The 20,924-nt window shown below is 55.3% G+C and overlaps 2 protein-coding genes across 7 annotated transcripts; one reads left to right on the top strand and one right to left on the bottom strand.

Annotated features, from left to right (window-relative positions):
• The first annotated feature begins 1,731 nt into the window (after positions 1–1,731).
• Positions 1,732–9,581, top strand: CNN1 (calponin 1). 2 transcript variants are annotated; one of them, XM_006063883.4, is made up of 7 exons: positions 1,732–1,890; positions 3,877–3,998; positions 7,481–7,547; positions 7,703–7,840; positions 8,037–8,147; positions 8,590–8,736; positions 8,829–9,581. In XM_006063883.4, the coding sequence occupies exons 1-7, from the start codon at positions 1,828–1,830 to the stop codon at positions 9,072–9,074; spliced, it is 894 nt and encodes a 297-aa protein (XP_006063945.1). In that variant the 5' UTR covers positions 1,732–1,827; the 3' UTR covers positions 9,075–9,581. The 2 variants fall into 2 exon arrangements, with proteins under 2 accessions (XP_006063945.1, XP_044804043.1); XM_044948108.2 differs by lacking the exon at positions 1,732–1,890 and adding an exon at positions 3,082–3,348.
• Positions 9,582–12,021: 2,440 nt separating this feature from the next.
• ELOF1 (elongation factor 1) lies at positions 12,022–20,395 on the bottom strand. Of its 5 annotated transcripts, none has more exons than XR_003111516.3 (5): positions 20,241–20,395; positions 15,511–15,644; positions 15,260–15,330; positions 14,841–15,001; positions 12,022–12,383 (listed from the first exon to the last, which is right to left on the bottom strand). XR_003111516.3 is itself a non-coding variant. In XM_025293453.3 (5 exons), exons 3-5 carry the CDS (start codon positions 15,624–15,626, stop codon positions 14,937–14,939), a joined length of 252 nt encoding a protein of 83 aa, XP_025149238.1. In that variant the 5' UTR covers positions 15,627–15,644; positions 20,025–20,091; positions 20,241–20,309; the 3' UTR covers positions 14,288–14,936. The 5 variants fall into 5 exon arrangements, 2 of the variants coding, with proteins under 2 accessions (XP_025149238.1, XP_006063941.1); XR_003111517.3 differs by having other exon boundaries at positions 12,022–12,360; XM_025293453.3 differs by lacking the exon at positions 12,022–12,383 and adding an exon at positions 20,025–20,091 and having other exon boundaries at positions 14,288–15,001; positions 20,241–20,309.
• Between the last annotated feature and the right edge of the window lie 529 nt (positions 20,396–20,924).

Raw genomic sequence — 20,924 nt, 5'->3', positions numbered from 1 at the left:
CACTTGGGCCAGGGTCTGACATAGGGCTGTTTTCCTATTAGTTCATCATGACTGTGCTCTTAGCATGTAGCCAGCAAATTGCTGTCCTTAACATACCATATGTATGATACATCACAGTTTGCTGGCATTTTATTCAAGTGTCACTTTTGTTGTTGGTGGTGTTCAGTCACTCAGTCATGTCACACTCTCTGAAACCTCATGGGCTGCAGCAAACCAGGCTCTTCTGTCCTCCACTATCTCCCAGAATTTGCTCAAATTCATGTCCATTGAGTCGATAATGCCATCCAACCATCTCATCCTCTGTCGCCTCCTTCTGCTCTCAATCTTTCCCAGCATTGGTGTCTGTTCCAATGACTCAGCTCTTCGCATCAGGTGGCCAAAGTATTGGAGCTCCAGCTTCAGTATCAGTCGTTCCAATGAATATTCAGGGTTGATTTCCTTTAGGATTGACTGGTTTGATCTCCTTGCAGTCCATAGGATTCTCAAGAGTCTTCTCCAGCTGTTGGAACATGGCCTAAACCTACATGGTATGATATGGGCATGTCATCCACCCCTGTTGTCCAGGGGTGAGACCTGGCCAGGCAAGGCTGCTGACAGGTGTTCATTCCAGGCCAGCCTGGCTGGAACAGGGATATGTGGGGGTGCCCATGGCCTGGAACCCACTAACACAGCCACTCTGTGGTTCAGACAGCCTACATGTTGATGGGTAGGGTAGGAGCCAGGATCTCTGCTCCCCTAGATCCTCATGAGGGGCTGGAGAGGACAGAAGTGGGGTGCCAGATTATCAGCAGAAATACTGCTATTTCCTGAGTCTCTCTGTACCAGGCTCTGCCCTAGACGTGTCAGAGGCACTATTTCTTCATCTTCTTCCTGTGTTTTTTTTTTGGGGGGGCGAACCCCGTGGCATGAGAATCTCCCTGACCAGGCACCAAACCTGTGCCACCTGCAATGGAATCGTGGAGTCTTTTACTGGACTGCCAGGGAATTCCCAGGCATTATTTCTTCTGATCCTCTCAACACTCTCCTGAGCACTATCATTAGTCCATTTTCCAGATGTGGCAACAGGGGCTTAGAGACGACTGGCCTACATTTATAGACCGCTGGTGTCTGGACTTAAATCCAGGGTGGCACTCATAAACTACCACAGGTGGTAGTCCTGCCTTAAGACTGGTGAGAAATGAAGAGCGATGACCTCAGAGACCTGGAGAGATGGCCTCAGAGACAGACAAATAGAATTTAAGAGACCCAGCCGGAGGCCCAGTAAACAGGGGAGAGTGGGGCAAGGTTGGTCTCTGGCCAAGCAACTGAAAGGGAAAAGTGTAAGTCGATCAGTCATGTGCAACTCTTTGTGACCCCATGGACTGTAGCCGGTGTAGGCTCCTCTGTCCATGGAACTCTCCAGGCAAGAATACCAGAGTGGGTTGCCATTTCCTCCTCCAGGAGATCTTCCAGACCCAGGGATCGAACCTAGGTCTTCCTGAATTACAGGCAGATTCTTTGCCGTCTGAGCCACCAGGGAAGCCCCTGGCCAAGCAAACCCCCCCCCCCTAAAAAAAAGAATAACCCAGGCCGCCCCCCTAGGTGGAAACAATGACACAATCAGCTCCCAATACCAAGGCCCTGACATCACGAAGGGGGGGTGGCCGAGGTGGGGGGCGCCCCGCCCCTTGGCAGGTCCCTACGGCCAATGGGACGGTCTTGGAAGAGGCCCGGGCCGCCTCCAGAGCTTCAAAAACGTGTGAGGAGGGAAGAGGGTGCAGACGGAGCTTCAGCTGCTGCCGCCGGCCCCAGCGCGCTGCCACCGCTGCCCACCCACCATCAACCAGCATGTCCTCCGCTCACTTCAACCGAGGCCCCGCCTACGGGCTGTCGGCTGAGGTCAAGAACAAGGTAGGGCTGGAGGGCCTCCCACCCCAGCCTGGCCCACTTGCCCTGCCAGGCCAGAGGCCCGGCTCTTGGGGTTCCTTGGACCCCCTTCTTGCCTGTCCCAAGTGACTTGGAACCTGAGACAGAAAAAGGACCAATATGGGGAGGGGGCTGCCTACCTCCTTGGCCTGAGCATCGATGCCAAAGCCCTCAGCTATACTGCTGGGGTATAAATGTGGCTCAGGCACGCAGGCGGTCACAGGTAAACTGAGGCGGTGGGTCCACTGGGAAAACCCCGCCTGATCAGGGTTCCCTGTTAACCTCTTTGTTCCTTGATTTTGCACACTCCTGGCCTGACTTTGAGGGTGTGCTCCAGAGCTGGGGTTCCTGGGAGGTAGGGCCCCAAAATGTGGGAAACTGTGAAGGAAAGGGAGACAGCTGGGGAAGGGCAGAGGGTGGGCATTAGGGACACAGCGGAATCGCCTGATTTTGGAGCTGAGAAGACACATGGCTTTCATGCTATGATGGGTAAACTGAGGTTCAGAGAGGGGAGACAAGTCTCTCAGGTCCTATATAAGGGAGGTGAAAAATTGGGCCCTTGAACTTGCTCCCACCCCCACATCAAAATGGGGTCAGCGTCTCCAGGGCTGCAAATTTGAAGTCCCCAGCCCACTGGAACGCTCCCATGAGCGCTGCTAGGGGAATAATCCCTGTCCCATTTAACAGAAGGGAACACTGAGGCTCGGATCGCCTGTTCCACAGGCAGGAAGGAAGGAGCTGGGATTGGGAACTCGGGTCGGGGGGATTCTCGGGGCTGGAGGATGGGGCAGGTGGGGGGCGAGTGCTTGGACGGGAGACGGATCCCAGCGCCGCGCCCCCCCTTCCCCCAGCGCCGGCCCCAGAGCCGTGCGGAGCCGCCGCGCCATATAAGGCGGCCTCCGGAGCCCGGCCCGCGGGGCCGCGCTATATAAGGGCCGGTTTGCTTTATAAAGCCGGGCTGGTGGGGAGGGGGGCGGCAGGGCCGGGGCCAGGTGAGGGGGCCGCCCCTCCTCCTTCCCTTCCCCCAGGAAAAGGGGCAGCCGGGTTCCCCAGGGGCCGGGAGCCAGTCTGGGCTGGGGTAGAGGGTTCTGGAAATACGGAGAGGGTGCGAAGTAGAAGAGGAGAGGAGGGAGAGACGCAGACAGATTCTGGAAGCCTGAGACATGAGAGACGGAATGGGGGAGGGCGAGCCTGGAGTGAGATAAGACGGAGTCAGGGGTGAAGAGGCGGAGAGAGGGCCGAGTCCTCCACCCCCACCGCCACCCCCCATCAGAAGAAGGGAACCTGGAGTCGGAGAGACAGAGAGAGACCTACGAAAGCAGAGATGGACGAACCACGAGCCCCACCCCCAGCCAGACAGGCAGAGATGGGGACAGGATGACAGCCAAGGAAAGAGCGGGGAGAGAGACTGAGGACATCCTGCGATGGGGAGAGAGAGAGAAAGTGAGACAAAGTTAGACCCTCACCCCAGCCCGAGAGGGAGCCCCAGCGCTGAGGACCTGGAGAGACACTGAGACAGGGATGTAAGGCAGACCAGCCCCCAGCAAGGCGGCATACCGGGCACCTCCTTTGGGCTCCTCCTCCCCTGCCTGAAGCATCCAGGAGAGGGAGGGGGCAGGGCCAGGGGAAGCTAAGCCCCAAGTTTGGTCCGGAGGGGGAACCAAGAGGCCAGGCGCCGCCCCCCACCCAGCTCTGAGTATCTCTCTCCCCACCCCTTAGACCATGTTCTCTGGTGCCAAACCTCAGAATGCCTGGAATGGCCCCCTGGGCAGGTGCCACCTCAACTCTGGTCCTCAGCGCCCCCCCCCCCCCCCCCCGCCACCCCCCTCCATTGGACGCTGGGACAGAATTACCTTAGTTGGGAAGGGATGAGGGAAGAGATCGGGACTAGGGAGCCTTGGATTGGGCCAGGGAGCCAGCCCTACTCCCCGCTGTGTCCTCACTGTTCTGTCTCTGCCCCCTACCCCACAGCTGGCCCAGAAGTATGACCACCAGCGGGAGCAGGAGCTCCGAGAGTGGATCGAGGGGGTGACGGGGCGCCGCATCGGCAACAACTTCATGGACGGCCTTAAAGACGGCATCATTCTTTGCGAGTGAGTGGGGGCAACCGTGGCCCACTTGGGCTGCCCCCCAACCCCTCATCTCAATTCCCTGAACCCTTCAAAATGACCATGAGCTCAGAGCTTGGACACTTGATACCTGACACCTCCAAACAGAACTCTGAGGTGGCAGAGAATCATTGTACCCATTTAACAGTAAAGTAAACAGAGGCCCAGTTAGGTAAAGCATGTCACCCAAAGTCCCACGCTATGCCAACAGAAATTACTTCAGAACCTAGAGTCTGAACTGCCAGGCATACAGGGCAGCCGCATTTATTGTCTTCGGAGTCCCAAGAATGGGAGGTCACAGCTAAAAGACACCAAGCCACATCCCCTCTGGAGAAGGAAATGGCAACCCGCTCCAGTATTCTTTCTTGCCTGGAAAACTTCATGGACAGAAGAGCCTTGTGGGCTATAGTCCATGGGGTCTCAAAGAGCCGTTCACGACTTAGGGACTGAGCACACACACCTGAGGGATGTGCCACAATAATTTCAGCGGGTCCTGATTTTCTCCTCCTCTCAAAACCTAATCACCAAGAGAAAGACCAGCCCTCACAATTCCCAGGCCCTGACTCTAGATTCTACTTTCTAGATTTCACCACAATCCTATTTCTGGGTAGAACCCTGAGTCCAGCCTGGGTCTTGTCTGCATCTCTGACCCAGGGCAGGGTAACCATGTGGGCCGGAGCTTGTACTTGGGAATCTTCTAGAAGCTGCCCAAAGTCACCATGTTACCAAGCGCTAGCTGCTGGAAAGGGAGGGACTGGCGGGATGCTGTTCACCCATATCCAAGGAATGGGGGGATGGTCTGCTGTCCCAGGCCTTAAAGAGTGCAGAGCCACCCCCCTGTTTATGGAGAAGGCCCATTTATGGAGCGCCTGCTGTGTGCCAGCCAGGTATAGGCACTGGGGGTAGTGAACAAAATAGACTCGATTTGAGGCGCATACAGAACTTTAGTCCTGCTGGAGATGACTGAACAAATAATTGATGAAATAATCACATACAGGCCTGTGGTGGGAAGTACCATGGGGAAAAGTCAAGCTGGGAAGGATCGGGGGTGGGCGGAGGAATGAAGTGTTGCTGTTTTGTACAGAATGGCTTGGAAGCTCATTCTGAAGAGGTAGCATTGGAGCAGAATCTTGGATGAAGTGAGGGAAGTTGCTGCTGGGGCATCTTAGGGAAGACTGGGTCAGGTAGAGGGGACAGCCAGTGCAAAGGCTCTGGGGTGGGAACATACCTTATGGGTTCAAGGATGCTGAAGAGGCTAGAGTGACCAGGGAAAGTGGAGGGAGTTAGCTGGGGGCCAGATAGTGCAGGGTCACTGTGTCATTCATGCTAAGGAGTTAGGCTTTTATTCTCAAGGCACTGGAGTGTTTTGAACTGGGTAGTAACTGGATTTTTTTTTTTTTTTTCAAGGTTCCAATATTTTCTTTTAATTGGAAGATAATTACTTTAGGATTTTTTTTTTTTTGTAATTGAAGTATAGTTGATTTATAGGCTTCCCAGTTGACACTAGTGGTAAAGAATCTGCCTGCTAATGCAGGAGACGTAAGAGATGTGGTTTTGATCCTTGGGTTGGGAAGATCCCCTGGAGGAGGAAGTGGCACCATACTCCAGCGTTCTTGATGGGAGAATCCCATGGACAGAGGAGCCTGGTATTCTATAGTTCATGGGTTGCAAAGAGTCGGACACAGCTGAGCCTCTGAGCACACAGTTGATTTACAGTTGTATTCACGTCTGCTGTACAGCAAAGTTATACAAAGTCCTACTGTATAGCACAGAAAACTATTTAATATCCTACAATAAACCATAATGGAAATGTTGGGGACCACACTGCACAGCTTGCAGGATCTTAGCTCCCCAATCAGGGATCAAACCCTGGCCCTGTGGGGTGAGAGTGTGTGTGTGCTCAGTTGCGTCCGACTCTTTGGGACTCCATGGACTGTAGCCCGTTAGGCTCTTGCGTCCATGGAATTTTCCAGGCAAGAACACTGGAGTGGATTTCCATTTCCTCCTCCGGGGGATCTTCCTGACCCAGGGATCAAACCTGAGTCTCCTGCATTTCCTGCATTGGCAGGCAGATTCTTTACCACTGGCGCCACAGGGGAAGCCCCTGGAATTGTTCTAAGAAGGGCATTTTAGCTGTAGGGTTACGAGCATCTGGAGGGGACGAGATGGAAAGTGGGAGCACACAGGGAGGTCATGGCAGGAGCCCAGGAGAGAGACACTGGTGACTCAGAGTAGGGTGGAAGTGGGCTTCTGGAAGTCTTCAGGAGGCCGAGCCAAAGGAATTGCTGAGGGATTGGATGTGCGGTGAGGAAAAGGGAGAGGAGTGTCAAGTGCAGTGGAGGGCTTTTAGTGAGCTGTGGAAGATGGAGGGAGTTCTGTAGGGGGAGTTGGGTATCAGGAGTCTCGGTACAATGCATTTGTTTGAGACCCACATGTAGTGGGGAGACGGGTTTCCCTGGTTGCTCAGACAGTAAAGAATCCCTCTGTGATTCGGGATACCTGGGTTCCATCCCTGGGTTGGGAAGGTCCCCTGCAGGAGGGCATGGCAACCCACTCCAGTATTCTTGCCTGGAGAATCCATGGACAGAGGAGCCTGGCAGCCTACAGTCTATGGGGTTGCAAAGAGTCAGGCATGACTGAGCAAATATACTATTACTCCATGGGGAGATGGACTGGAGAGTGGGAGGTGGGCTGCAGGAAGATTTGGGGGAGTCATTGGCATATGAATGGCATTTCAAGTCAAGAGACTGGGGACTTCCTGGTGGTCCAGTGGCTAAGACTCCACACTCCCCATGCAGGGGCCTGGGTTTCATCCTTGGTCAGGGAACTGGATCCCACATGCCACAACTTAGAGTCTGCATACTGCAACTAAAAACAAAACAAAACAAAAAACCTCCCACATGCCACAACTAAGACCCAGAGCAGCCAAATAAATAAAGTCAAGAGACTGAACGAGATCACCAGGGTGATGGTGGCCTGAGAAGAGGCCCCAGTGCTGAGCTGTGGGCTCTCCCAGACGTAGTGGTTTGAATGAGAAAAGGATCCTGGGAAATTTCCTGGTGGTCAAGTGGTTAGGACTCGGCTTTGAACTGCTGAGGGCCCAGGTTCAATCCCTGGTCAGGGAACTAAGATCCTACAAGTGGTGCAGTGCGGCCAAAGGAAAAAAAAAAGAAACTGAAACATGGTCACCAGCAAGGCGGGGGCACCCCAGATGACTACTCTCCACCTCCCATAGGGAGACTTTCTGACCAGAACGGGTCCAGCTTCCTGAGGCTGGTTTCCCATCTCCCAGCCCGCATGTTTGGGTGGTTTGTGGTGGGGCTGTCTCTGAGGTCTGACTGCAGTGAGAAACTGCAAAAAGTCTGGTGCCCCCTGATTGTCACCCTGAATCCTGGTCCCCCTGGGCCGGGCTTGGATATGGGCAGCAGGGAGTCCCTTGCCTCAGCCCCCTCCCCTACGCCTTGTAGGTTCATCAATAAGCTCCAGCCAGGCTCCGTGAAGAAAGTAAATGAGTCCACTCAGAACTGGCATCAGGTGAGCCCAGACTCTCTCAACTCTTTTGTCTCTTAACTCTCTGGCCCGTAGCCCCCTCCCACTTCCACCGTAGCCCCGCCCACCTCCACCCAGCCCCGCCCATGCCCCCCCCCCGCCCCGCCCCCGACCCCTGACGGCCACCGGCTCCCCTCCAGCTGGAGAACATCGGCAACTTCATCAAGGCCATCACCAAGTACGGGGTGAAGCCCCACGATATCTTTGAGGCCAACGACCTGTTCGAGAACACCAACCACACGCAAGTGCAGTCCACCCTTCTGGCCCTGGCTAGCATGGTGAGTGTGGGTGAAGGCTGGGCGCTCTGGGTTGGGATGTGGGTGGAGCTTCTTGTACCCCGTCCCCTGCGTGGTACTCCCACCCCAGTCCCTGCTTGAGTGGGAGAGGGAAAGCGGGTGCCTCTCAGGGTTTTCAATGCAACTGTGTGGCCCAGAGGCTCCTTTGTCAGTCCCTGGCCTTCGCCTCTTCACCCAGGCCAAGACGAAAGGGAACAAGGTGAACGTGGGAGTGAAATACGCGGAGAAGCAGGAACGGAGATTTGAGCCAGAGAAGCTAAGAGAAGGGCGGAACATTATCGGGCTGCAGGTATGGTCCTTTCCTCGCCTGGGTCTTGCTGATGAGCTGTGGTTGAGGAGGGCACCCTGGTCCCTGCAGGCTTTGGCGGGTTGTCAGGGGGTACAGAATATGTGGCCTTTAGGAAACCCTTAGCATTTTCGGTACCCTAACTCACTCCTCTGACAGTCCTAGGGGGTGGGTACTGGTACTGTCATACCCTTTATACAGATGGGAAAACAGAGGCCTGGAGGTTAGCGCACTTGCTCAGGTGATGAGTAGCTGAACCCTGGAAATCAGGCCATTTAGCAGTCATGTGACACACCTTCTGTGAGCCTCAGTTTCCATTCTGTTGCCCCAGTGGTGTGGAAACAGGGCCTCATTAGAGAGCCGTGTGTCTGCTGACATCAGTTATGTCTGGTTGCCCTCGGTGGGATCTTGTAACCCCCGTGTGGCTCTCCTCCTGGCTCCCTAGATGGGCACCAACAAGTTTGCCAGCCAGCAGGGCATGACGGCTTATGGCACCCGGCGCCACCTCTATGACCCCAAGCTGGGCACGGATCAGCCCCTGGACCAGGCCACCATCAGCCTGCAGATGGGCACCAACAAGGGAGCCAGCCAGGTGTGTTGCGGAGCAAGGGGGGCCCTGCGTGTGGCAGGCTGGTGGGGCTCTCATGGTCCCCCATGGCCTGACCGTTGCACTGCCCTCTGCAGGCCGGCATGACTGCACCAGGGACCAAGCGGCAGATCTTTGAGCCGGGGCTGGGCATGGAGCACTGTGACACACTCAACGTCAGCCTGCAGATGGGCAGCAACAAGGGAGCTTCGCAGCGGGGCATGACGGTGTACGGGCTGCCCCGCCAGGTCTACGACCCCAAGTACTGCCTGACGCCTGAGTACCCTGAGCTGGGCGAGCCGGCCCACAACCACCACCCGCACAACTACTACAACTCCGCCTAGGGCCCCGGGCCTCCCGCCTTCCCCCAGGGAGGCTGGCTGCTGCTCTTGGCAGGGCCTAGCCTGGCCTGCCGACCCCCTCCCCCTGCATGGCTCCTCTGGCCCCCTGGCACTTGCCTACAGGGTTAGCGTTTGGGGGGAGCAGAAGGTGGGGGGGGGGCTGTGGAGAGGGGGCTCCTCCCTGGTGTGCTGCAGGGTCCAACATGGAGCTGGGTGTTCCCCACAGCACCCAAAGGACGCACTGAGCAAAGCTACCCCGCTGTCCCCCACTCCCCATAGCTGGGTTCCCCCCCTGCCAGGACAAGAAGCCCTCCCAAGCGAAGCCCCCAGAGCCAAGGGTCGACCCCTCCCCACCCCATTCCCGCAGCGGGTGCAAACTGCATGCCCAGACCCCCAGCGGACACACGCGGTTTGGTTTGCAGCTGGCTTACGGGATGTGACAGCGGCGTTTGTGACGCGAGCACTTTCTTTTTCTACTTCACTGGAGCACAATAAATGGCTGTAAAATCACCCGAGGGGCCTCCCTTGTGGCTTGGTCAGTAAAGAATCTGCCTGCAATGTAGGTGGACTCGGGTTTGATCTCTGGGTTGGGAAGATTCCCTGGAGAAGGGAATGGCTACCCACTCCAATATTCTTGCCTGGAGAATTCCATGGACAGAGAAGCCTGGCGGGCTATAGTCCATGGGGTTGCAGAGTCGGACACGACTTAGCAACTAAACATCAACCATCATAATCACCTGAGCACTTAGGGACGCTCTGTCCTGGGGCCTGTGTGGCTGCTGCGCACGCGCAGGGTACACTCCATTTCCTGCACACACATCTGCACAGGTGCACACACACTCACACGTAGGCAACCTAAGATATACAGACTGAGCTCACAGTACTCAGTGGACCCAAGACTCATACCGCCCCCCCCACAAAATCCACACAAACGCACACTTCATGTGTATGGTGTACACACACTCCCTGCAGCCTTAGTGCACACACCTTTTCACACACAGATACTCACACGTGCAGTACACACGCCTACCCAAGACAAAAACACACACCTTCACACAGATACACAATACACACACACACGCTCAGCACCCATGTACCTACCCTGGGAGCCTGTGGGTCGTGTCGAGGTCAGCATTGGGATGGGTGAGATACGATGTAAAGCACAGTTTTGGGGCTGGCCAGCCAAGTGACCTTGGGCAAGTCACCTCCCCTCCCTAGGTCTGTTTTCCCATCAGGAAAATGATGACATTGAAGCCTATGGGAGTCACAGGAAGCTTCAATGAAATGATGCCTCCAGACAGGGGATGGTATTTGGCACTGATCATGAGAATGGACCACAAGCCCAGTCCTGGAAGCCCCTGTGGGCAGAGAGAATCCTTGAGTCCTGGAGTAGACTATGGGGCTTCCGTGGTGGCTCAGTGGTAAAGAATCCACCCGCCAATGCAGAAGACTTGAGTTCAATTCCTGGTCTGGGAAGATCCCCTGGAGGAGGAAATGGCAACCCACATCAGTATTCTTGCCTGGGAAATTCCATGGACAAGGAGCCTGTAGGGGTACAGTCCATGGGGTTGCATAGTCAGGCATGACTGAGCGACTAAACAACAACCAAACTGTGGGAGGTGGGAGAGGACAGGGCAGTGGGGAAGATGGGCACTCTGGATGCCCAAGGCGATGGCCTTTTTCCAACTGGCACAGAGCAGTTAAGTAGCTGACCACAGGGTGCAGCTGGCCTGTGTGCCTGGCTCACACTGTGCCCTGTGCTCAGGGCTCATCTCCAATCCTGGCCTGCCAGCCAGGGATCCCAGAAGTCTGGACGAGGTCCCAACTCTCCCCATCTCAGGGGGGACCCCACTCTTCCCGCTTTTCTGCCCGGAAGTTACCCACTGCCAGGGTTCCATGGAGAGGATGTGGCCTGCCATGCTGGGGGCTCAGAGCAGTCCACCTCCCCAGGGTGGGCTGGGGGGGTGGGGCGGGGCAAGGCTGGAATGGGGGGACCTGCTGGGATGGACATCAGAAGCTCCCTGCGCTTGCACAACCCCTGGAGCCTTGTAAAGCAGATTCCAGGAGCTCTTGGCTTGGCTACCCCGAGTCCTGCTCCCCCAGGGCCAGCGGCGGGAAGCTATGCTGAGGAGGATCCTTGCCTGGCCCAGGGCCCTGCCTCCTCGGGAAAACAGCACCATATTAGCACTTAGACTGTGAGACTGGGGTAGGCGGGCCCTAGTTGACAGAAGAGCAAGGCCCCTTTCCCTGGACCGCAGAGCAGCCCCCAACCCAGGTGCCTGTCCAATCACTCTATGTCCACTGGGTCCTGCCTTGGCCATGGGATCCCACCTGAGTGAAGTCTTGGAAGGGAAGGTGGGAGCACCAGGTTGGGGGCATGTCAGGGCAGAGTGGGCCTCGAGGGACACCCGTCAGACCCAATGGCTGGGCCTGGTGGCTAGGGCTTCTGGCCAGCTCAGCATCTTCCTCTGCTGTTCATATTCCTTGCTGCCCTGGTGGGTCACCATCTGCTGGCACTGTGTCAGGAATCACGCTGGGCGCCTCTGTCCTCAGGGTGGCCCTGGGACAGAGTTTCCATCATCCTTCCACTTGCTGCCCAGGCTCATGGGGCTGCGTGGAGGAGCTTTGAGCTGCCCCATGCTGCCAGAGCACCAGGACTACCAGATTGTCTGGGATCTTGCTGTCTGCTTGTTCAGGTGTTTTTGTTTCCAACACCACCAATCAGTTAACTCAATTCTGACACTACTTCAAGACACCATCTGATCCCACAGGATAAGGGTTCTGTTCAGGACTGCCCCTCCCCCACGTTAGGAGCCAATCACAAGTCCAGGTTGTTCCCTGTGCTTCTGACCGACTAGCTGTAGATCCGGGGGGTGGGGTGGGGTGGGGGTGGGGCTCCCTCCACCCGCTCCTCAGATTCTGTTAATTTACTACACTGGTTCACAAAACCTGGAGAAACATTTTACTTTTTATTAGATCACTGGTTTTATTATTACTTTGGTTTTATTATGGAAGGATCAAACTCAGGAGGAGCCAGAAGGGAGGGGCACAGAGAGCAAGGTGTGGGGAGGGGTGTGGAACTCCTGAATCCTTTCCATGTGTTCCGGCACCTCTAAGTGTTCACCACAGGCAGAAGTTCATCAGATCTTGTTCTCAAAGCACTTCATCTGTAGGTCCCATTGTTGTTGTTCAGTCGCTAAGTCATGTCTGACTCTGTGAACCCATGGACTGTGGCCCTCCAGGGTTCCCTGTCCTCCTCTATCTCCTGGAGTTTGCTCAGATTCATATCCTGCAGGCAGGTAAAGAATATGCCTGCAATGCAGGAGACAGAGGAGACATGGATTTGATCCCTGGGTCGGGAAGATCCCCTGGAGAAGGAAATGGCAACCACTCCAGTATTCTTTCCTAGAAAATCCCATGGAAAGAAGAGCCTGGTGGGCTATAGACCATGGGGTCGCAGAGTCGGACACAACTGAGCAACCAATGTGTCCATTGTGTCAGTGATTCTATCCAACCATCTCATCCTCTGCTGCCCTCCTTCCCCTCCTGCCCTCAATCTTTCCCAGCATCAGGGTCTTTTCCAGTGAGTCAGCTTCCCATCAGGTGGCCAAAGTATTGGAGCTTCAGCATCAGCCCTTCCAGTGAATATTCAGGTTGATCTCCTTTAGGCCCCTTCCCAAAGGTTGGTAGGTTGGCTTAGAGTTCCTACTCAGGAATCAGTCCCATGCTGAGGTTGTTGAGTGCTCAGTCACTTCAGCTGTGTTAGTTATTGAGCACTTAATGCATACTAAACACTATGGGGGGGCTCCCCTCATAGCTCAGTTGTTAAAGAATCCACCTGCAATGCAGGAGACCCTGGTTCGATTCCTAGGTTGGGAAGATCCGCTGGAGAAGGGATAGGCTACCAACTCCAGTATTCTTGGGCTTCCCTTGTGACTCAGCTGGTAAAGAATCTGCCTGTAATGCAGGAGGCCCCGGTTCGATTCCTGGGTTGGGAAGATCTCCTGGAGAAGGGAAAGGTTACCCACTGCAGTATTCTGGCCTAGAAAATTCTATGGCCTGTATAATCCATGGGGTCACAAAGAGTCAGACATGACTGAAAGACTTTCACTTTACTTCATACACTATGGGTAATGCTGATTTATTGTTGTCTAGCCACTCAGTCGTGTCCAACTCTTTGCAACCCCATAGACTACAGCCCACCAGGCTCTTCTGTCCATGGAATTCTCCAGTCAAGAATACTGGAATGGGTTGCCACTTCCTCCTTTAAAAAATCTTCCCAACAGGGATTGAATTTGGTCTCCTGCACTGGCAGGTGGAGTCTTTACCATCGTGCCACTTGGGAAGCCCCAAGGATGTCTAGGGCCCCATTCTAAATCACCTCATTAGCACAATCTCACCAGTGAGCAAAAATGGGCTCTTTATGAATGATGAAGATACTCTGGCTGCCCAGGAAATTCCAAGCGTTTTAGCTTTGTGCCAGGATCCAGGGACAAAGACCAACATATCTTCGCACTGGAAGCTTGTAGTCCCAACCCCTGGACTGCAAGGCAAGTGCCAAGACCAATATTTGTTACACTGAACATGTGCATCTGGCCCCACCTCCAGTCTCCCTACCACCCTAGGACAACAGTCTGGTCTCTTATTCCCCTCCAGGGATCCTCACCCCATTCAGCCCCCAGGAAGCCAGGAGTTGTTCCCTTTGCCTGGACCCTGAACTCATGAGTGAGACCCTGGGCTGTGAAGCCTGCTGGCTGTGGGACCCTGGGCCCACGACCGCCTATCTCTGGCCTGCTTCCTCACCTGTGAGCATCTTCCTCCCAGGGTGGCTGTTGGAGCACGGTGGGAAGGCAGGCACACCTGAGAGCAGCCTCAGGAACAGGGGGGCCCTGGAGCCTGACCTTCTTCAGGGGGGTCCCCCAGGAAGCCCTCTCTGATGACTCCACCCCCACCCCGGGCTCTGTTGGCCCTGGTTTCCACCATGACTGTAAATGCCTGGCCAGATGCCTGTGTGTTTATCCCTGTCCCCTGAGCCCAGTGGCCCGGGTTTCACCTTGAATGCTTGTAGAGTGGATAAAACGTGGGATGGTTTGAAGGACTGACTGAACCCCACTTCAGATGGCCCGCTGGGCAAACTCTGAATGCCTCAGTCTCCCCTTTTCCTGCGTTGAGCCCCTGGGTCTGACCCAGAGCCCAGGAAATCAGAGAACTGGGAGTTCCTCGTTTGCTGCTTTATTTAAGGGCTTGTGACAGACAGCTGTCCCCAGCCCAGCCCCTCCCTCCTCTACAAAAGCGAGGGAACATGAAAACAGGCCGCCCTGCCAGGGGGCCCATGGGACTGTGACTTGAATCCCAGGCCAGAGACCTGGGAAGGCAGCTGGGGAGGGGGAGCAGTCAGTCCTGTTCAATGGCCAAGTGCTGGTGAGGTACAGGAAGGTGCTGGAGAGGCCGGTGGCAGCCTCTGAGGGCCTGCCCTGCAGAGGCGGGTCAGGACGCAGGCCTCTAGAGAAAACAGGGCCCTGAAGCCGGTGGCCCAGGTGCTAGAGGCTGGAGCCAGTCAAAGGCCTGTTGAACAAGCATTTCAGGCCCCCAGGGCCCCACCACCCTTCAACTCTACCGGCTTCCCACGAAGACTCCCCCGCAGTCGCACCTGCAGCCGCGTGTGCGCGTGCGCGCGCACACACACACACACCCACACCCACACCCACCCACCCACTCTGCACACACTCACATTCGGGACACACACACACCCACTCTGCACACACTCACATTCGGGGCTGCAAAGGCCCTGGACCCACACCCTGGAATGTCTCTCGACTGGTACCCAGTGGGCGGGGCTGCCAAGGGGGTGGGCCGTCTGCGTCGCTACTGATTGGCAGCCTCGCAGGCATCTATCCAATCGCTGTACACGTCCACTGGTTCTGACAGATCTGAGCCGCTGCGGTCAAGGGCAACTGGTAGCACTGGACCCCTTTCCCACATTTACTTTTCTGTAGCTCACGCCACTGTTAGCCAGACCACTGCCCTGAACCCCGTTCACACCACATAAGTCAGCCCGTGGCGCTGGTTCCTCTCGGTGGCCACGCCCCCAGGGCACTCTGCAGGGCTGGGTGTCCTCGAGCAGCCCACTTGGGGCCGCCCAGAACCCCCACCCATCTCCTGGAAAAAGCCCGGTTTCCCAAGGATACAAGTGATGGGCGTCTGGAATTCCTCTAGGCACACGGTACAAGAGATGACTCCGGTGTTTCGGGCTCGGTCCCTGGAACAGGAGGAGGTGCAGGGACTAGTGAAGGAAAGGGCCTCTGTCTGTGGGTGATGATCCCCCTAAGCAGGAGGGCTTGGGGCAGATTGGAGGATAGGGTAGTGGTGGGGGTGAGCCACACCCCAACTGAGGAAGGAGGAAGTGGCCCCGTGAGGCAGGATCCCCGGCCCCACTCACATTTTCACGTCACAGGACTTCTCGTGGTTGCAGAAGGGGCAGGTGAACTGGGTCTCCAGGGTGCCTGTCATCTTCTTCTTGGGGGGTGGCTTCCGTTTCGACTTTCTGCGCCCCATGTCTGTAGGGGAGTGAACCTGTGGGCAGAAGGGACAGAAGTCAGTGACTCGTGGGCCCCATGCAGCCCCCCAGCCCGATGCCCTAGGAAGCAGGTTGGCTGCCTCTGGAGAAGGGAGGTCTTGCCTGAGGCTCCCAGGGGCTGGGCAGGCAGACAACTCAGTGCACTATGGGGTCAGGAGGCCTGGATTCTAACCCCAGCTCCTCCACTTCCTGCAGGATCCCAAGTGGGTTCCTTAAATTCTCTGTGCCTCAGCCTCCTGTCTATGAAGGGGTATGAGGTTTCCATCCGAGCCTGGTCTCACAGGGAGGGCGAACAGGACATATGGTAAGAGCCTGGCCTGTCTGCTGCCAGCACCTACACAGGAGGCCACCATTCCTAGTGAGGACAAGACTCTGTGAAGGCCGGTCAGGCAGGAGTGCTCGGGAGCCAGAGATTTTATTCAGGCCGCTCCTTCTGTCACGGGACAGGCCAATGCCACCCAGGAGGAATGACACTGAAAGGATGTGACAGAACCCTCTGGGGGGCCCCTCGGGCAGGCTCTTTGCAGATGAGGGGCTGCTGGACAGAGAAACGGGGACATGCATTTGGAGCAAGGAAATGCCATATAAAAGGGTGAGGGCCTGGCCAGGGTTTGGGGACCATGTGGGTTGGGTAGAGGGGCAGGCTGTGGGGAGAAAGGGGGTGGGGAGGGAGCAGGTGGGAGTGTTCTGAATATTTGGATGGATGCTGGAGGCTTTGGGGAGTGTAGGGATGAAATTGCTTGGTGTTTTAAAGAGACCAAGGAGGGACTTCCCTGGTGGTCCAGTGGCTAAGACTACACTCCCAATGCAGGGGCCCTGGGTTCGATCCCTGGGCAGGGAATTAGACCCCACATGTCACAACTAAGAGTTTGCATGCCACAACTAAAGATCCCGCATGCTGCAACTAAGGATTCCGCGTGCCGAAATGAGACTGAAGAGGCTGCATGCTGCATCTATGACCCTGTGCAGCCAAATAAATAAATAAATATTTTTAAAAAGAGAAAGAGAGGGACCAAGGAAAGGGATGGGTGGAAAGCCTGGGTGAAGATGAAGTCAGAACCAGGACAGGGTTGTTCGGGGTGAAAAGCAGCAGTGGGTGAGTGAAACAGAGGGGACAAGCCAGTGGTGAGCATGTCAAGAAGGAACAGTCCAGTGGGGCGGGTAAGCAGTGTGATAAGGAAGGGTCCGGGTTGACTCCGAAGGTTGTGGTGGGGGACGGAGGTGGTGGGTCAGGGGAAAAGGGGCCCGGTTCTCTGATGTCTGACACAAAGGAAGAGCAAGGTGCTGGGGCAAATGGCACATCCAGGGGAAGATGCCTCAGAGGCAGGTGGACAGGGAAGCAGCAGCAGCTACGCTGAGTGCAATCTCCCATGTCAGGCACCGGGCTAACCTCCCGAAGCACCCCTCCCACCCCCATCCACCCCTGCTTCTGGTCTCATCCTTCCATGACTAGCAGAAAGACCAGTGTTTCATTCACACGTGTGATCACTCTCTATCTGATGTTCTTGTTCTAAACTAAAGGTGCTTCCAATTCACTGAGTAAACAGAAGGAGCTGGCAGTGAACATCCACAATCCACAAGTCGCCAGGACCACCCACTTGACCTTCCCTCTTTTGCTATGGAAGAACAGCCTCGCTCCCCACAAACACAGTTCGTTCCCTTGGGCCTTAGATCCCAGCATCACACTTGCTCTCTCTACTGGATCATTAACAAACACACTTGGGATGACTTTGCCCATCATTTAAAACAATCTCTTCATTTTTAGAGAGTTTTTCAAATAGAGCTGTCTGCCTTCTCTCTGGTTCTCTCTCCACTGCCCCTGCCATGCTGTCCACCCCACAGGGCAGTCCCCACTCCTCAGCACACTGGACATACCGGTTTCTCCGCCTACCCTTTTCATAGGGCTCTCAGGACCTGGGACTCTCCCCACTCACTCCTTGATGGCAGGTTCTGGCAGTCTCTGCTGCTGCAACCCCACCCCACCTCTCTAATTCGCTAAGGATAGTGAATCCACTCGTTCAGTCTCTGGGCCTCTCCCTTGTCCAAATACATTCACCTCCACCCCACGTCACTGCTTCCACTGCCTCCTCTGAACTGTAGCCTTCCTGACCACCTGCCTCAGCCACACCTGATGCTAACCAATGTTTAAACATGACCTGTCCAAAACCCAGCTCCAAACACCTCAATCTGCTCTCCTGCAGTCTTCTTCAGCTCAGCAGACAGCAAGTCCACCTTTCCAAAACCCCTGGACTCGACCTCAGTTCCTTTTGCCCCCTCTCACACCCCTTATCTCACCCTGATCCTACCGCCCTACGTTTATTTTAGGCATGCAGGATCTTAGTTCCCCCAATCAGGGATGGAACCCACGCCCTGGCAGCGGAAGCTCAGATTCTTAACCACTGGACCACCAGGGAAGTTCCCTACTGTTCTCCCTTTAGAAGATGCCCAGCATCTGACCACTTCTCACCACTCCCAGGGCCAGTTCTGTGATCTGAGTCCAGAGTCCAGGTCTTCTCTGGCCTGGATGATCACAACAGCTTCCTCACTGGTTCCTGCCCACCACCCTCAGAGTGTGAACTCCTTGTGGGCAGGGATTTCTGTCTTTTCTTTGTATCCTCAGAGCCTAGAACAGTTCATGGCACAGAGCTGGTGTTCAACAAATATTTACTGAATGAATGAATGAACCAACCAATGCCAGGCCTAGAGCAAGCCACAGCAGTGCTGTAATCAGGGAAGGTGAGGTGTCTGCTCTTGTGTAACTGATATTCTGGTGGAGAAGACAGACCCTTAAGCTAACTAATAAGGGAAAAAAAATCAAATATTGCCAAGTGGTGTGTGTGTGTGTGTGTGTGTGTGTGAAGTCACTTCAGTCGTCTCTGACTCTTTGTGACCCTATGGACTATGGCCCGCCAGACTTCTTTGTCCATGGGATTTCCCAGGCAAGAATACTGGAGTGGGTTGCCATTTCCTTCTCCGGGGGATTTTCCCCAACCAGGGATTGACCCCAAATCTCTTACGTTTCCTGTATTAGCAGGCAGGTTCTTTACCACTAGCACCACCTGGCAAGCCACTGGCAAGTGCTATGAGGTTAATAAAACAGAGCGACATGGGACTTCCTCGGTAGTCCGGTAGCTAATGCAGGGGATACGGGTTCTATCCCTGGTCTGGGAAGATCTGACATGCTGCGGGGTCACTAAGGCTGCATGCCACAACTCCTGAGCCTGTGAGCCACAACGAGAGAGGCCACTGCAATGAGAAGCCTTTGCAGTGCAACTAGAGAGTAGCTCCCGCTCACCGCAACTAGAAAAAGCCCGAGCGCAGCCACAAAGACCCAGGGCATCCAGTGAATAAATAAAATTAAAAACAAAAAACAAGGCTATCTGAACTTTTCTGGGACAGGGCTACTTCACTCAAGGGTGGAGCCTGAAGGATCCCCTGGGGAGGGGTCATTTAAAATGAGGACTGAACGACGAGAGAAAGAAAATCCACATAAGACAGTGCAAGCAGAGGCTGGAAACGCTTCAATTGCAAAGGCTTCAAGGAAGCACCAGCTTTTCTTGAGAAACAGAAAGAAGACTGATACAGCTGAAGCCCAGTGAGCAACAGGGAGATGGATGTGAGATGCAACAGAAGACGAAAGCAGCATGCCAACCACAAGACCCTGCAGGCTTTAGTAAAGTGTAGCCACTTCGGCAGCCCAGGCTCCCACCTTTGGCCAGAGTGTTTTGTTGGAAAAATTTCCCCAGAGCCAGGCCCTGGGTACCACCTGCCAAAGAATCACCTGGGGGCTGCTCAGAAAAATGCAACTTTCTGAACTTCACACCAGATGTCCCCCAACTAGAATGTCAGTTCTGCGGGTTGGGGTAGGAGGCTGATTTGTCCATGGCTGGAATCAGCAGCCCTGGTGGCTCACCTGCCAATGCAGGAGGCTGGGGTTTGATCCCTGGGTCAAGAAGATCCGGTGAAAGAAATGGCAACCGACTCCAGTATTGTTGCCTGGGAAAACCCATGGACAAAGAAGCCTGGAGTGTTGCAGTCCATAGGGTCGGACAGGACTGAACAATTAAACAACAACGAATCAGCAGCACGCCTAGTGCCTGGTATGCATTAAGTGCTAAATAACTATCTGTTGAATATACAAACAAGTCTCCTGAAGCTAGAGATGGGCCCCAGAATCCCATTTTTCCCGGTGACTATAGTGCCCCCCAACTACACTGCAGAAAAGGGGTATGGACTGCATGTAAAGTTCCGGGGACCGGGGACTGTACTTAGGTGGAGACCTAAGTCCAAAGCGCGCCAAGAAGATGGAAGAGAGCTCAGCCATTGCCCCTGGCGGAACTCAAGAGGCGGTGGGAGGACTGTTCATCCAGGCTCACCGAAGCTTCGGTGTCGCCTCCCGCCAGCCGCCGGTAGCATCCAGGCCTCCGAGCAGCGGGCTGGGACCTGCAGAGACCGGAGGCAATGAAGTTCCCCGATGGGCCGTTCCCCGAGCCCTGGGCCCTCGGCGCCTCCTTCAGGACCCCGTGAGCGCCCTGGGGTCGCAGAGCGCCCAGCCCCACCCGGCCCCAACGTCCGCCCCCGCGAACCTTTACCTGCACTCACACCCTTGTGGCGACCGCCTCGTTCACCCGGGAGACAGTGACTTCCGGCTCTCGGCGGAAGCGGAAATCTCTTACCTCCCCCGCCTTCTCGTCCTCCCGAGGCTGGGACTGCCCAGCGAGGAAACCCCGCCTCCTCCAGCATCTTCTCTGTGCGCACGCGTACTCCCATTTCGGGTCCGGCGGCAGGAACGCACTGTGCCTGCACAAGGGCCTGACCAAACTTGGTAGTTAGAGCCGGCGCTTGTGGGCACAACTTTGGTGCACTCCCGCACTGGCAGTTACCGCGTTTCCGGAGAGGTGGACGTGGCCATAGTAGCCCTGGAAAGGCAGCTTCGCCCTTGGCTGCAGCATCTTCACTTATCTTTTCTCCCAGTTCAAGCCTCAGCCCTTTGCAACTCACATGGGCCTCCCAGACGTCAGCCACATACATATATCCCAGTGCTAAGGACATGCACAGAACTGTATGGCTGAATCAGAGTGTGAGAGAAGCTTGTAAGAAGCTCTTGTCAAACTTTAACAAGAACCTGTGGATCTTATTCTAATACAGATTCTGGCTCATTAGGTCAGGAGTGGGACCTGAAAGTCAGCCTTTCTAACTAACTCCCTGGTGATGTCCTGTCTTGGTCAATTTTGAGTGTGGAAGCTATAATACATGAGATTGGACAGGCAGTAAGG

Source organism: Bubalus bubalis, chromosome 9 (genome assembly GCF_019923935.1).
Source record: "Bubalus bubalis isolate 160015118507 breed Murrah chromosome 9, NDDB_SH_1, whole genome shotgun sequence".
NCBI lineage: Eukaryota > Metazoa > Chordata > Mammalia > Artiodactyla > Bovidae > Bubalus > Bubalus bubalis.
The sequence above is the reverse complement of the archived record's forward strand: the minus strand, read 5'-3'. Positions and strand labels throughout refer to the sequence as shown.